The sequence below is a fragment of the Streptopelia decaocto genome, assembly GCF_964273445.1.
Source record: "Streptopelia decaocto genome assembly, chromosome: 1".
Lineage (NCBI taxonomy): Eukaryota > Metazoa > Chordata > Aves > Columbiformes > Columbidae > Streptopelia > Streptopelia decaocto.
This window is the reverse complement of record NC_138663.1, coordinates 158,198,288-158,213,296: the sequence shown is the minus strand read 5'-3', so window position 1 is coordinate 158,213,296 and position 15,009 is coordinate 158,198,288. Positions and strand designations below refer to the sequence as shown.

At 34.7% G+C, this 15,009-nt stretch overlaps 1 protein-coding gene across 2 annotated transcripts in view; it reads right to left on the bottom strand.

Moving 5' to 3' along the window:
- Positions 1 to 15,009, bottom strand: part of UGGT2 (UDP-glucose glycoprotein glucosyltransferase 2) — an 84,239-nt gene that overhangs the window by 22,250 nt on the left and 46,980 nt on the right. For both annotated transcript variants that reach the window (XM_082047807.1, XM_082047808.1), the window contains exons 23-29: positions 13,279 to 13,406; positions 11,601 to 11,696; positions 9,782 to 9,884; positions 4,726 to 4,805; positions 2,887 to 3,076; positions 1,874 to 2,032; positions 628 to 713 (exon numbers count right to left, since the gene is read on the bottom strand). In XM_082047807.1, the coding sequence (XP_081903933.1) occupies positions 628 to 713; positions 1,874 to 2,032; positions 2,887 to 3,076; positions 4,726 to 4,805; positions 9,782 to 9,884; positions 11,601 to 11,696; positions 13,279 to 13,406 (842 nt within the window). The remainder of the gene's footprint in view (positions 1 to 627; positions 714 to 1,873; positions 2,033 to 2,886; positions 3,077 to 4,725; positions 4,806 to 9,781; positions 9,885 to 11,600; positions 11,697 to 13,278; positions 13,407 to 15,009) is intronic.

The following is a 15,009-nucleotide window of genomic DNA, read 5'->3' as shown; positions in this document are numbered from 1 at the left end:
ACTAAGAAACACTCAGAATTAATTGAAAAAAAAAAGTCTAAAACTGAAATTAATATAATGCTCCTGTTATAAAAAGATGCCACCCATCAATACCACCACATTTGGAGGCACCATGAGGGCTAAAAAGACTGAGAGGGAAACTCAGGGCATTTCCTCCTGCTGATGGAGAGCCAGCAATACTCCAGTGGACATCCTCTTGGACTGATGTGTTAAGTATGTTGGGAATGCCAAAATATTAATCAACAAAACTATGAGCGGCATTTCTACAGAATTTGGTGCAAGCAGTTGCATGATAATACAAACCATGTGTGGAACTGACAGGATAAGTGTCTGGTAGCTGTATAGATGTTTAGTAGGAGACTTGTATAGCACCAAGTCTAGCTGAGCAGCTTATTATGCGTTAACATACCCAAATGCCTTCAAGAACACATGAATTAATTAAAGAACAACTTAAACTATGAGGAAATAAGATATCTTTTACGAACTTTAAATCATCATTTGCTTCTTGTTCTAATTTTTCATGCTACTTTTGTTCATTTTCCTTAATTAATGTCGGATCTATTCAAAATACATTGCAGTTTCAGATTCATTTATAAGTATGTTCCCGAAAGACGGATTCATACTTACGAAAAAACCTGATAAATCTCTTCGGATCTTCCTTTACGCAATCTCAGTGTCCAAGCACCTGGATTTGCTTTCAGCTGAAAATAGCCCTGTGGAAAGAAAGAAAGAAAAAAAGGGAAGGACAGGCACTTGTTCCATCAGCATTCCAGAATCAACCATGTACCCATACAATAATAAATTATCCAACATTTGGTACTGCAGCCAAGGTTAGTAACCATCACCTCAGACTAGCTCTGAAAGAAATCTGGCAGTGATGCAACCAACATCACCTCTCCTGTATGCCCATGTTAATGTCTTTTAGTCCTCTATTTGCCTCTAGCTGCATTTGAGTTCTATACAAAATCTCTGCCTAGTACGTAAGCAGTGAAGAAATAAATTACTAAACTGAAAAGCCTCTTTGAAACTTGAATTTTTTGTCTGGAATGACTTTCCAAGTCAACACAGCTCTGTTTCTATTTATAATAGGAATGCTACATGAAAGCCAGACAAAGCAAGCTTTGGAATGTGAAGAATCATTAAAAGTTTCATGTTGAATACCTTCTGTTGAGACTATATTCAGTACTTGTGTAAAAATCAAAGATTGACAGTTTATTAAGCTTTTTATTCCTTGTGATACAGTATTTACAGAGAACAGAGAATAGCAGATAGGTAACAGATCTCATTTTCCAAAATCTTTCCCTATCAAATTACCTTAACCAATAGAAAACAAATCTTTCACTTCAGAAATCACAAAGATCTTCTGCTCTACAGACTGCTAAAATGGAAAATAATTACTTTGGATAACCAGAAGAATTCTCAGGTGTGCACTTGACTCACAGACGCTTTAAGCACTTAACTGAAGCATCTAAAATAGGAGCCTTCTTGTGCCCGGATCATTGTGTAACAAAACTGGTTACTTTAAACAGAATGTGATTTATACCTCACATTTGTCAGTGGAATCTCCATCTGAATATAACTGTCTCCAACCATCTACTTAAGGCAATTAGACTCCCCATTTAGGCACTTCAGACAAGAGTTTAAAATTAGGCTATATCCAAACCTATATTGGATCAGAAAAGGAGCGGGGGAAAGCTCAGCAAATTAAAGATGCAGGTCTCTTGGAGATGGTCTCAACTCCAGGATGCTCCTGCCACTTTTAGCATTACTAAGCTTGCAACACAAAGAAGCTGACTTAAAGAACAAGAAGCTCATGAGGAATTCTCATCAACAAGGTGCAATTGTAATGACTGTTTCTGTACTTAATACTTACCAGGTTGGCCATCACAATAGTATCAACCATGACAGGATTATTCTTTGTGCCCAGAGTGAACTGTAACCCTCGAGGAGGTTGTCCAGTTGTCACATCAAAGCAATGTCCTTCAAGCAATATATATTCTAGTTCATATTCTGCTAGAACTGTCCCTTGTATCTGTGGAACGAACATTTCATCAATAAATTATGTCATTTAACTACGTGGGAAAAACAACACAGTACAATGACAAACATGTGGGATTTTCCTCACCTAAATCTGACTGTCAAAAAAACCAAGGAGAAAGGCCCTTCCCGAAGGAACTTCACTCAGTTTTAAAATAGGTATCCAAGGTAAAGAGGGTAAATCACTCTCTGGACGGACCTTCTCTCCATTGTTGGGGAAGCTGAGACATCTCAACATTGGTAAGGTAAATCCTAACCTGTACTTCCATAATACGCCTTCTAAATACACAGCTTTGGTGGATCAATATTTTGCATAGGTTTAGTAACAGAAACGAATCTAGTGATTTTTCAGCTCAAGGATTAAAAATATAATTAAAAATTTTGTGAACTAAAATAGGGCCAAATATATTTTAATCTATATTAATAAATAGCAATTTTCCAGGTTTATTTGAAGATCTGCCTATTATTACTAAAAAAATTTACAAAAAAAAGAGAAATGGAAAGCTAGCACACATAATCCCTTAATTGCTTTATTTTTTTCTAAAAAAATAATAATATTTCCCTAAACATTATAAAGGTCAACACAAGAGAAAAAATGCTTTTACTTGTATTCTGCATTCTGATTTTTTTCTGTTTCACTACTTTCTTTTAAGACTTTTTTTTTTAAGTAAGAGAAAATGTGAAAAAGAATGTGATGCAAATAAAAATAGTAAAATACTGACTAAATAATAAATTACCACAGAAAGCGTTTCTGGAAAACAAAAGACAAAAATCCTGCAAGGTTTCTATTTTCCTCTTGAGGCAGAAGGTCCAACAGAAGTTTGATAAAGTTTACAAACCATTACTTACATCCTGTAAATGAATGTTATCGAGATCACAGGAACTGTTTACTGCTTCAACCAGCCAGCTTTCAGGAGTTATCATATTTAGAGTTAAAAGGGGTGATTCTGGCAATTCGAGGAATTTGGCCATAGGTTCAGAAGGAAGGTGCTTGTTGATCCCGTAAGTTAATTCTGGTTCCAGAACAAAACGATAGAAGCTGTTGAAAAAGAAGTGTTCAAAAAAATACATTTACTTAAGCATAAAGTTCCAAACAGTCATTCTTCCAAAATACATTAAAATATAGTGAATGTCTACCAAATTAATGACGTTTGGAGGCACAGTAGCAGCCTATTCTTGTGGAATACCATCAGACAATACCTACAGAGTCTCAGATGGGCTGGTAGTTGAACAAAGATCTATTCACTTTTGATAACTTTTTTCTGTAAAAATGCTGAATTCCTATTAACATTATTGATGGCTGGGAAGGTGAATAACCCAAGAGACGCATTTAAACATCTTGACTGTAAACTGCCTTGAATCCTCAGAATCCGTATCACTAAACTAAGCAGTAGGACTAATCCCTGCTGGAAGAAAAGAGTCTTTGGGAAGCAGCAGCAAAGACAGAGCAGAGGAAAGGAGAGGTCTCTATTCCTCTCGAAGTCTTACCCTACTTATTCTGCAGGTAAAAGTTTCTTGCAACAACAAAATAATCATTATTTTTTTTCCTTCCTCTATTGTTATTCAAGAAAATAAGAATCAGAACAGAGAAAGAAGAGGAATGAAGATGGAGAGTGAAGGCAGCAAGCCATGAGTGCTTGATATGGAAACAACAACAACAAAAGGACAATTAATTACTATGACAAATAAAAAGGTTAAGAAAACCTGTACCCATCAGGAAGAATACAATTTTTCCACAGAGTATTTGGGCTAGTATTTGGATGCACTTCATATGAAGCCATTGCTGCAAGAAAAATACAACCTGCCTGAAGGGCAGATGCCAGAATATTTACTCCTCTGCCCTCTCTCAAGCACAAGGAAAGAACGCGGCACTAACACCTGCAAAGTGCCTAGCTTTAAAAGCAGTTACAACAACATTCACACAAAATACTCAGAAGACTGATGATTAAGACAATCTCTTGCTGTGTAAGAGGCGTGAGTTCAACTCCCCTCAAACCAAGTAGAAACTACAAGTGATTAATTCTCTAGTCTACTGGGCTCAAGGGCAGGGACAACTGCCAGCCTCCCTCATTAGATGTGAGGCAAAATATCTGCCAAAGGGATGGCGGTGCTTCAACATCCCTCTTAGAGAAAGGAATCCTCTCTGGGGAGTTAATTTCAGAGTAAACTGAACTACTGAGCCCATGTCTTTACAATCAGTTAAAAGAAACTTCAGTTTAAGGCAGGAACTTTCAGGGTATAATACTCTTAAAGAATTACAGCGAGATCTCAAATGCAGACTGCACATTTGCTCAGATGAATTTCAGCTTTAAGCATGCTGAATCTGCCAAATTCATTAGAAAGTAAGCAGACAGTAAGAAGTGAGCAAGTTAGGGAGATGACCTCCCTCTGCAGGTTCTCCCAGGCATGAAAGACTCTCCCTTGGTTTCTCTAAGGATTGCTTATGAGAGGTGCATTGGATGGACTGGATCAGTTCCTGGTGATCTATGCTTGACACCTTAGAATCAGAATTTTTATCTAGACAAGTGCAAGCTGCTTCAGTAACATTTAAAGAAAATAACTAACACAACAGAACAATCCGGAAACACAAACCATTGTTGATTTTTTAAGGGAATACCCACCATTCAGGCTGTTTTTACCAGACTGAACGAGATCACATACTTATAAGAAAAGCTATAACTTACTCACCTCTTCAGTGGCACTTCTGACAGCTTGGATCTGCAGTTCAAAAACAACCTGAGTTTCACATTTACAATGTCTTTCAGTACCTACAGAAAAAAAATTCTGTGTAAAAAAATGATTCTTGGTACTCAGACTTTGAAAATAAGCTAAAGTTATCCTTGCAACATCCTGTTATTTCTCAAGCTTCAGTAGAAATCCCAAATGTTTTAAATTTCTAAATATATCTGTATATTAAGGGATGTTGTCAGATATTCCAAAAAAGATTTTACCTTTTCTAAAACTGCATGATTAATGCACATTAATATTTTTCTGTAGTGATGCATTTTTTTAAAGAGCAGCTACCCTCATTTTCCAATGCTTGAGTTAATTATATTAGCACCTTGCTCATGTGTTTTGTAGATTTTAAAGCACTGCAAAGTTTATAAGTACAGCATGTGCCTTTTAGTCAATAACCAATCTTAAAAAAACCCCAAACTTTCATTCTTATTAAAACTGTTGCACACAATAAATTGTTGAATATAGTAAAGTTCAGATAATTATTTTAATACTTAATTACTAAAATGTCAGCCATAAATTAATGATGTGTTGAACTATTCATTCAACTTCAAAACATTCCAGTAAGTTAAAATATTTCTACTTTTTTTCTCAGTTTCTTCATCAGTTCATTTCTCAAACACTGATTTTCTGGATGCTGCTGTACAGGAATTGTAATATTAAGATAGTATATTTTCCTATTTTCGTGAGCATTGTATTTTATTTAAGGTTTTAAAAAGTTATTAATTTATTTAAACTGCTATTAAAACTTCACCAAGTTATCTTTGTCTTTGTGGCTTCTGATCCAAAGTGCTTATTTGAAAGCATAAAGCAGCTGTCTACCTTTATGGATATTATCAAAAGAGTAAGAAAGATACTAAAGCTATGTTAAAGTACTTATAGCGCTAAGGTAAAAACCTAAAATTATTATAATGGTAAGTAAATTGGGGACAAAGCAAGACAATGGTCATCCTTACATCTCTCTTTTATTATAAACAGTATTTTTCTTTCCTCAGTTCAACCCATGGCTACACATATTCTTTACTATAGTGCTAAAACTTTCTATAGCCCTAGGAACCTGTTCTGCTCCTAGATTCTCATTCTCCTCTCTGTGTCACCTGAATACCATCACTGAAAAACAAACAAACAAACAAACAACAAACTACTGAGCAAAAAAAATAAAGACTAGGGAATGACATAAGGGTGAAAACAAGTGAAGATGCATGCAACAAGAACTGAAACAGCATAAGAAGGGAAAATATTACATGACATGGGCTAAAGACCACCAAAATCAAACCAGAAGTCAAAGTGACTCAAATATCTATCTACCTATCTAATCTATAATTCTGAATAAAAAGCCTTTGTACCCAGTGCTAGCTGGTCTCAGCTACTAAAACATGTCCAGAATTCTCAACATTAAAGAAAAAAAATTCTCAAGTAAAGGTGTTACATTCAAAATGATGTAAACTGGTATTAGACTTTCTCTTCAAAGAAGGCAAAAACCTCATCCCATTAGTAAGAAGGATATGTCAGCAATCTTCATTGATAGGTTGTTGTGTGCAGAATGAAATTATTTTGAGAAAAGACTGAGGATCATCCCAATTGAACAGCTGACCATGAAATTCAGTATAGTATTGTAGCCGAAATAATGCCATTCTTAATTAACTTTTCGCAGCAACTTAAAGAGGAAATGACAAATAAGACATGAATGCTTCATCTCTGTGTTATCTAACAATGCAACTTCTGGAATACTGAATTCAGTTATTCTACTTAGTGCTTATGTGGACACCAAATGCCAGGGCATTCAGTTCAACACATGAAAATGGTTACAAGATTGGAAAGCCTCTTTTATAGCAGGGTATATGAAGAGTTCGATCTGCTTGCTTTAATTAAGAAAAATTCAAAGAAGAGCAGGGAAATTTAATCCAGGGAGTGTTTCATACTGTAAAAAATGGCCGAATTGTTTCAGTTCACTAGGCCTGAAGATTATTTAAGAGAAAAGTTTTATTTTGCATGCCCCAGTCACTTTGCAGAGCCTTTAGTGTAAGTTACCATAACTCACTTGAAAAGCAATAACTCACTAAACCACGATTATTCAACCGCTCACTTGGAATTCTGTGTGAATGGCATCATAACATGAAGCATCTACACTGAAAACAAACTCTTAAAATAGACTCTTCAACAAAACTGGCAAAATGAGGAAAGATGAATGCTTACAGCACGGACCTAAATCAACTTCTGCAATTCCAAGTCTGAGTTTAACTCAGCCACTGGAAAAGTTCAGTTGGAACTGTGATCTGTACTTGATGATATTTAAATTAGAATTAGATTAAAAAATTACTTCTACTTCAAATGCTAATTGATAAAGAAATCCTATGACCTGTGCTGTATACAAAATCAGACTAGATTATCAAAAGAGGCTTTTCCAGATGTTTCTCATCACTTTAGGGAAAAAAGGCAACAGAAAATTCACAGGAAAAAAGAAAAGGTTTGATTTTTTACTCCACATTTTTTAATTCTTTGATGGTTACTGGAACAAGGGGAAAAAAAGTAGATGATCCTGAGTTACATACTGCTGGAGTAAAGCAGTTAGGCTAGGGGACATGTAGTTTGTTCAGCAGCACCATATATGTATTTTTTCAGCTGGTTTTGGTGAACCATGAGGAAAAAACAAACCAAAGCAAAACAAATAACTCTTCAATTTTGTCCTCATTTTTAGAAGAAGGAATTTCTACTTTTTTTCATGTCATCTTGGGGACCACCTTTGTAACTTTAGGACTAGTTAGCTGTTCTATGTATTCTGCTGAGAACAGACGTGGTCCTACACTGGTCATGTCAGGGCCAATATCTGAAGACCTACTATAGACAGTGACCGCTGCCTTGTCTGGAAATATTTGATGGTCAAGTCTGTGACAAAACCTTTTGAAAAAAGGGAAAACATGGGTTATACATGCCTCACTCTAGAGAGGATAGAGAGCAATTCTTATGATACAATTCAGAATATATTTTAAAAACAGATAACAGCCTTGGCTTTGCTCTCACACAGTACCCCATCCTTAATTTGCCACTTTCTAAGACTAAGCAGTAAAGTTAGATTACTGTTACCTATAGTTGTTTAGACTTTCTCAATTTCAATGCCATTTAATATGAGTAACTTATTTGTATTTTAAAAAACCCAAACACAACAAAATGAGTATTTGAAGTGACTATTAAGTGACAAAAATTATTATACTATAATAGCATGCTTTCACGCCCCCCCCCCCCAAAAAAAAACCTAAACAAAATACAAAAACAAACAAACCCCCAAAACCAAGAAAAAACGAAACTAATCAACAAAACACATAAAAAAACCCCAAAACTATAACATGGACACATTCAACACAGACCAAGGCAAAAACTATGTGCTTTGCTGTGGTAGTTATTAAATAAATTTTGCACCATGAATAGCTACCATCCCAATATACTGGGCACTAATTCAGTTATGTTATTGAAAAAAAAAAATCCTTTAAATATGAATATAACCCAGTGCTTACAGTATTCACCCGTAGACAACAAGATAATCAGAAAGTCATACATTTAGGAACTTCGAGTTTAGGCCTTGCTGTGTATGTTTGGATGTTTTGTATCTACACCAGCAGGAGGCTGACTTTCCACATAATTAGATATATTAAAAAAAATCAGATTATTTTTCATTTTAAAAAAGAATTTTTAAATTGTAAATAAGTTTCATCTACATAAATATATTTCTGATTTCCTTAGTTTCAACAGCATTTCATTATTCTCTCCTAAAGGTTGACTTCTGGAATAAAGACTATAGCTCCTATGAATCAAGCGGGATCTGGGATGGCTCAACAGCTTGGTTCACCATGGGAGTCATTTGCCCAGGCAGGTGTCAGGGAAGATACTGCTCGTAAGGGAGCCTGTTGCTCTAGGAGGAACACAGGCTCCTGATCTGAGCTATAATTCAAGTTCCTTCACACAATTTACCATAATATGAACTTCTGGCTGAATGGAAAGAGTTTCCAACCAATTTCAAAATGAATATATTTCATTTGGCAATATCAGGATTTCATTTTAACTGAGAACAGTGAAATGAAACATCTGCTTCTAGAGAAAGCTTGTACTTGCGAGTCTTGAAATAACAGAATTTTCATGGTATTTTAAAATGTTTTACTTTGCTACTTAGTGAATACTTACTGAATATTACGTATGAAGAGTGAGCGGATGCCTCAATGTTTAATACAAAAGGCATAAAGGTATGAAAATGGGAGGGGGAAAAGCAATGTAAAAAAATTATGAAACTTCCATAATTACTGCAGAGAAAAAGATAAACCAGGATGCTGCAAAAATCCAGTTACAGGCTTCAGAATTGTAACGGACCATAAAGAGAAGACAAAATTTGCATTTTTATGGGTAACTATAAACCTGAGGTAGAGTGATATTCTGCAGCTAGTGAAAAAAGAAAGTCATTTCAGGAGCTATGTTTTTGGGACAGTCTCTCTTTAGATGATCAATAGCTACACACAACAGACTTCTAGATAAACTCAAAAGCATTAATCAACTGCGAAATCCCTTTCAAAGAACCAAAAGCTTTATAGTCCAATCTTCCTATGATCATATTACCTAAATGAAGTGGTGTAAATCTGACCCGTATCTTGGAAAACTAAGGTGATTTGGTTTAATGGAAAGAAACATTTGCTTCTTAAGATTTTGAGATGGGAGATCCTTTCCCTCCATACTAGACACACAATGTCCTCCTTTCCTTCTATTGACTATAAAGAACATTTATGGACTCACTTTTAAGAGGACTGGTTCATGGGGAATCTGAACTTTAATTTCAAGTAAAGTACTTACAGTTATGAACTAGATCATCCCCAACTTTTACATGTGAATTTAAATAGCCCAATATATACTTTTAAAAATACCTCAAATTTTTACCCCTTTACTACGCTGTACATGGAAATAAGAAAAAGTTTAGTAAAAATTAAACTATAAATTTGCAAATGAAAATAAATGACCACAAGCTTACAATCAATAAATGAGCCATCTTCTGTGCTTCTCTTGTCAATGGATCCACAATAGCAATAACATCATAGAATGGTTCATTCTGCTGGGGATTGACTTTTACTACGCTGTTAAACAAAAAAAAGTGATGTGAAAATCCTAAACTGAATTTGTGGAAAAAAACCAAACATTTTTAGGCATGAATTTGTAATACTGGAGCCACTTTTTATTTTACCACTCATGAAGATGTCTCCCTCATTTCAAGCAGTAATCATCATTGCTTCCTGTGATATCACTAGAAAATCTTAACATGAACAGCAATTAAAATTTAGCAGTAATCTATGTAGTTCCATACTGGTAACTGATAGCATACATGCCCCATTACAAAAAAAACAATCAATAAAAGGAAAACACACTGCAAAAATTTTAAAATGGCCTTTTTGCCACTGGTCTACAATTTCCTTTACGAATATGTAGAATTATTAGATTTTACAAGTGCTGGTGGGTAACAATTTTAAAATAACAGTGGGAAAAATGGCAACTGAGAAGTGTGAAACTTGATAGGATGAATTAGATTTATGCATTCCAGAAAATAATTTAGTTTGTTAAACTTGATTAGACTAACTCAAGGAGATACTAGTTAAAGTAATCCAGGTCTATAGGAAGGAAACGTTAGTAAACCTTAAAAAAATAATGTGCTGTAAAGACACAAAAGGACTATATGAATTTGTTTTCCACAAAAAAATACACCTAGAAATATAAGTACTGTTAGCAAGTCAAACTCCCTCCAATATGGTAGTAGCACAATACTCCCTGTTTTTTAGGATAACTTTGGAAAACGTGTCAGGCTACTGATTTACATCAGCACAGCACACTCGAGCAGCTTTACCAATAAACACAAGTAAGGATTTGAAGACAGCATTAAAAAAAATATTTTGATCATGATTCTTGCACTATCATATGTCCTTTTAAAGAATGTACCTGTCTTTGCTCCAGAAAGTTCGGCCCAGCAAAGCTTAAATTAAAACCACCTACCATTAGTACCCCATCACTAAGAAGACGGGATTCACAGATGGACATCTTGGTATTTTATGTCTCATTCATTAAAATGACAACAAAAGACAATGCTTGTGGCATGTTGATTTTCTAAATCCAGAATCAGAAACACAAGGAGCCAACATACAAGTAAATACACAAATTACACTAACATGAGCTTGCCAAGTGTAAATCTATTAACTGACAACACTCAGTCTTAAGGAATTAAGTGCCAATGGGCCTCGTCAACTTGCATTTGATTGTAATCTAATTGTAGGTTATGGTCTAATCTAATTGTATTTAGGGTCAAGCTGAGCACAGGAGCTACGGTCAATAGTGAGATGGCTAAGCCACAAACTGTTATACAATATAAACATACATATATTAACTTTAACAGTAGTACTCAGGATCCACAAACAGAAAAAGTTATGCTAGAGGTTTCCACATTAATGAAAATTAGGAGGGCTTGTTTTAACTCTAATCTGTGAAATTATTTCTAACATTTTAGTAAATGTAGGTCCTCCAAGTTTTCTAACTGCAGATCATCACTGCTATTCACACCAACTGTAATCATACTTTTTCAGCTAAGGATACGAATGGAAAATCATTAGGTATTACTAATCAATCGATTAAAACAGATGTAGAGATGCATACACTAGGGCAGATGAACAGGTTGATCATAAAATCAACAACTTCTTTTAAAACTGGAATGCTTACTCAAGTTCCCAAAGACCTTATGCAGCAATCAGTGCATTCTAATTTTAATATGAAAGTACTATAAGTGCATTATCATGACAGACAGAACTTACCTGTGCTGTTCTTTCAATATTTCAGCATCTTGTCTCATCTCTGTTTTAGGCAAAGACGACAGTAGGGCATCTATTTTCATAATCAAATCACTGCCGCTGTATTAAATAAGGTACACGTGACTTGGTTTTCAACAGAAAAGGAGTAAAACATTCACATTTTAATGTGTGTCTGTCTACATAAGGGGTATTTTAAAAGCCTACATTCTGAACTTTTAAAAAGATTATCACCTCAAGATTTGTAGCTTTGAGTAAAACTTTCAGCATGACAATGCCTAAGAACCACTACTGCCTTAGAGCTTGTGCACTGGACACCTCTTAAAATTAGGCAATGTGGAATTAGCAGAATTATCATTCAACCTCACAGTTTGCATGGTGTGATCTGCTGATATTTGTATCTCTTTATTACTTTTTTTTTCCCCCCAATTTTCTTCCTCTCTGACAACATCTAGAAACAGACACAAATTAAGGAATTTTCAAGTTTACTTGACCACACCTTTTAACTTTTTTGTATTTCTTATTAGAAATTCCTTAGAAACCTTAGTAGGTGTCTTGTGGTGTCACAAAGTCTTATTATTTGATTAAACATGTTTTGCCTCTCACTACATATCTCCTTGATAGTTCTACCTCTTTTTGATTTTGTTTTTCTGGTGGTTATTCTGTTTTGCCAGTCTTTCCAGACAACAGAAATGATACTCGACACACAGAAGGTCAAGAGATACTGTAAAAATAATATGATTTTACTGTCTTCTTCGTACACAAACTGGATCCTTAGAGTAAAAGCTGGTTAGAACTCATCTTTACACTTCTTCGATTAACAGATGTGTGAATGCTTTCTAGCAGGGTGTCAGGGCACCTCATCTATCTGTGCCTCCGCAGGCTCCTTTTCTAACGATTCCCAAAGACAATGAATGCACTTTCTTACTTCAAATATCAATACTCAGGTATTACTGTGGTTTTAAGTTGCACTGGATTTTATAATGCTTATTACTATTTGTTATAATTACTCTTAAGTAAACAAAATGTAGTAGAAATTGTTTCATTAGCTGTACTTGTCTCTTGGCTGTTAAGTACAATGAAAGCAGATCAAGTATGTGGAGTAACCTGGTAGAGCTGCACACAAGTTATGGGGCGCATTGGAGAGGATAAGACTCTTTGGATAAGCAGTGATCTCATGTGCTTCAGCCTCATCACACATGCAACCAATGATAAAAAGGTGCGTATCTCTGGAATAAGAGAGGCTGCCTTTTTACTGCTCTGTGCTGTAGCGACATGATACCAAATAGGCTGCCAGCAGAAGGGTAAATGACACATGCAGTTGAAAACCAGCATAGAAGTTTTATATATACAGTGAAAAAAACGTTAAATAGCATAATTAGCCAAGTGTGAAGACGATACAAAGTCTTGCAGGGAAATACTAAAAAGGAAACACAGGACAGTTAAACCTCTCTACGAACAAGTACTCAGATGCTAAATAAGAGGACAGCAAACACATAGCACACAAACAACAAACACTAAGTGCATGTACAGTGTGTATATATATGAGTAAATAGCACGAAGAGTACTATGTCTATATATTTGAACCTTTGTTCGTATTTCCCATGCAAATGGATTATTAATTTATCACAGGCAATAAACAAGGCCCTATATCATAAAGCCTCAAAACACAAAAGAATGTTACCTTTTACTACTGTTTCCCATCTCTTTGACAATAGCTTTAATCTTTTCCGCTGAGGTACTGTACGTTATTTTTTCCAACAAATTAAAGTCTTCTGCATAGAATTCATTTTCATCTAAAGGACCCAGAACCTTAGATAGAGGAAAAAAATGTTACTAAGTGTAGAATGTCCCAATAATGTTTCTTCTGTAAGAAAAAATATACTAATATTTTGAATTAATGCATAATATTCAACATGCAAACCCCAGTCCTATATAGATCAATATTATTAACTATATAGTACTACCCTGTACGGTAACTATGCAGGATTGGGCTTTTACAATTATGTAATTACAGTTAATTATAAATCACAAAGAACAGCTGCAGTGGAAATATCCATGATATTTTTCATTATACCTACCTACGTAAAGGAATACACTACTTAGAAATAATAAATCTAAATTGAAGAAAAAGCTCTGTTAGTTACATTATTTTAAACTGAAATTCAAATAGCTGTCTGCCTATCACACACTTTAGTTGTTTAATTCCATGAACACAATCTTATCTTCTCAAGGCTTCTCAGATGAAGCAGAATGGATGGAAAGGAAGAAAAGAGTAAAGGATAAGAAATGCAGGATATCCAGAGACAAGAAACAGAACTACTATTTTGTGTGTGTCTGAAGGAAAATAAGGTGTCTTGACATCCCAGAAAATAGCTTTGAGGGTGTTATTTGGACTTCCTACTCCATAGTCTACCAAGCTAAACTGAACCAAATCAACTTCAAGAGCCTCCAGGGCTCCCAGATGCAGAATGTGATGATGTAAGTTTGGTGCTGAATGTACACTTTCAGATGGATGAATACTATCAAATTGATCCAAGTATTTGAGGAAAGTATTTCCTCAAAACTTAATCTATGACATTACTTGAGGGTTTTTTTTAGGCATGGAAAACAGTAATAACCAGTTATAAAAGAAAATGGAATATTTAATTATGGGGCTTTTATGTTAACACAAAAAAGTCAAGACAATTCTTTTGTGCTTCAACAACAAAACTTTCTGTGGGTTTGTCAGTGGTATTTCAGTTATAGCTCATAAGCCATTTAGGATGCACAAGGGTAACTAAGAACACAATTTAAAGAGAGTTTCCAATAATTAGATACCAACATAGTATCACTATTTCTTTCTAATGGTGGAGCAATAAATAGAAAAGACTTAGAGTAGTTTGTATAAATTGTATTTGTAATGAAAGGTATTGACTGTCATTAACAGGCACTAAATATTGAACCCAACTCCATATTTTTTAATCACAGAATGTTCACAATTCATCTATAGCCACACTGTAATAAAAACTATTGGTTTCATAATATATATACAAGAAATTCAAGCAGCAACACTATTATACTTTTATTTGAATATTAAGAGTTAACACTATAGAACAACTCAACATTTATGAACAATCTGGGTTTTTTTCCTAAAACAGAAGAGCTTGAAATACTACCCTAATCAATGTAACTTACTTTTTATTATACGTGCAGTAGTTCATCCTATACCAAATGTGTAAAATGTAAGTAGCTTCAGGATCAGTATTCTTAAATATCATCCATCATACAGCAAATATGAACCTATTTAGAAAATTTTGTCTGTTGTTTAATTGGATTGTCTCTTAAATAGCTGTAGGAATGACATAAGTACATAGTAGCTTCAATGGAATAGAGCTTGTTAACAAATCAGTACGAAATAAAGTAAAAAAAAAAA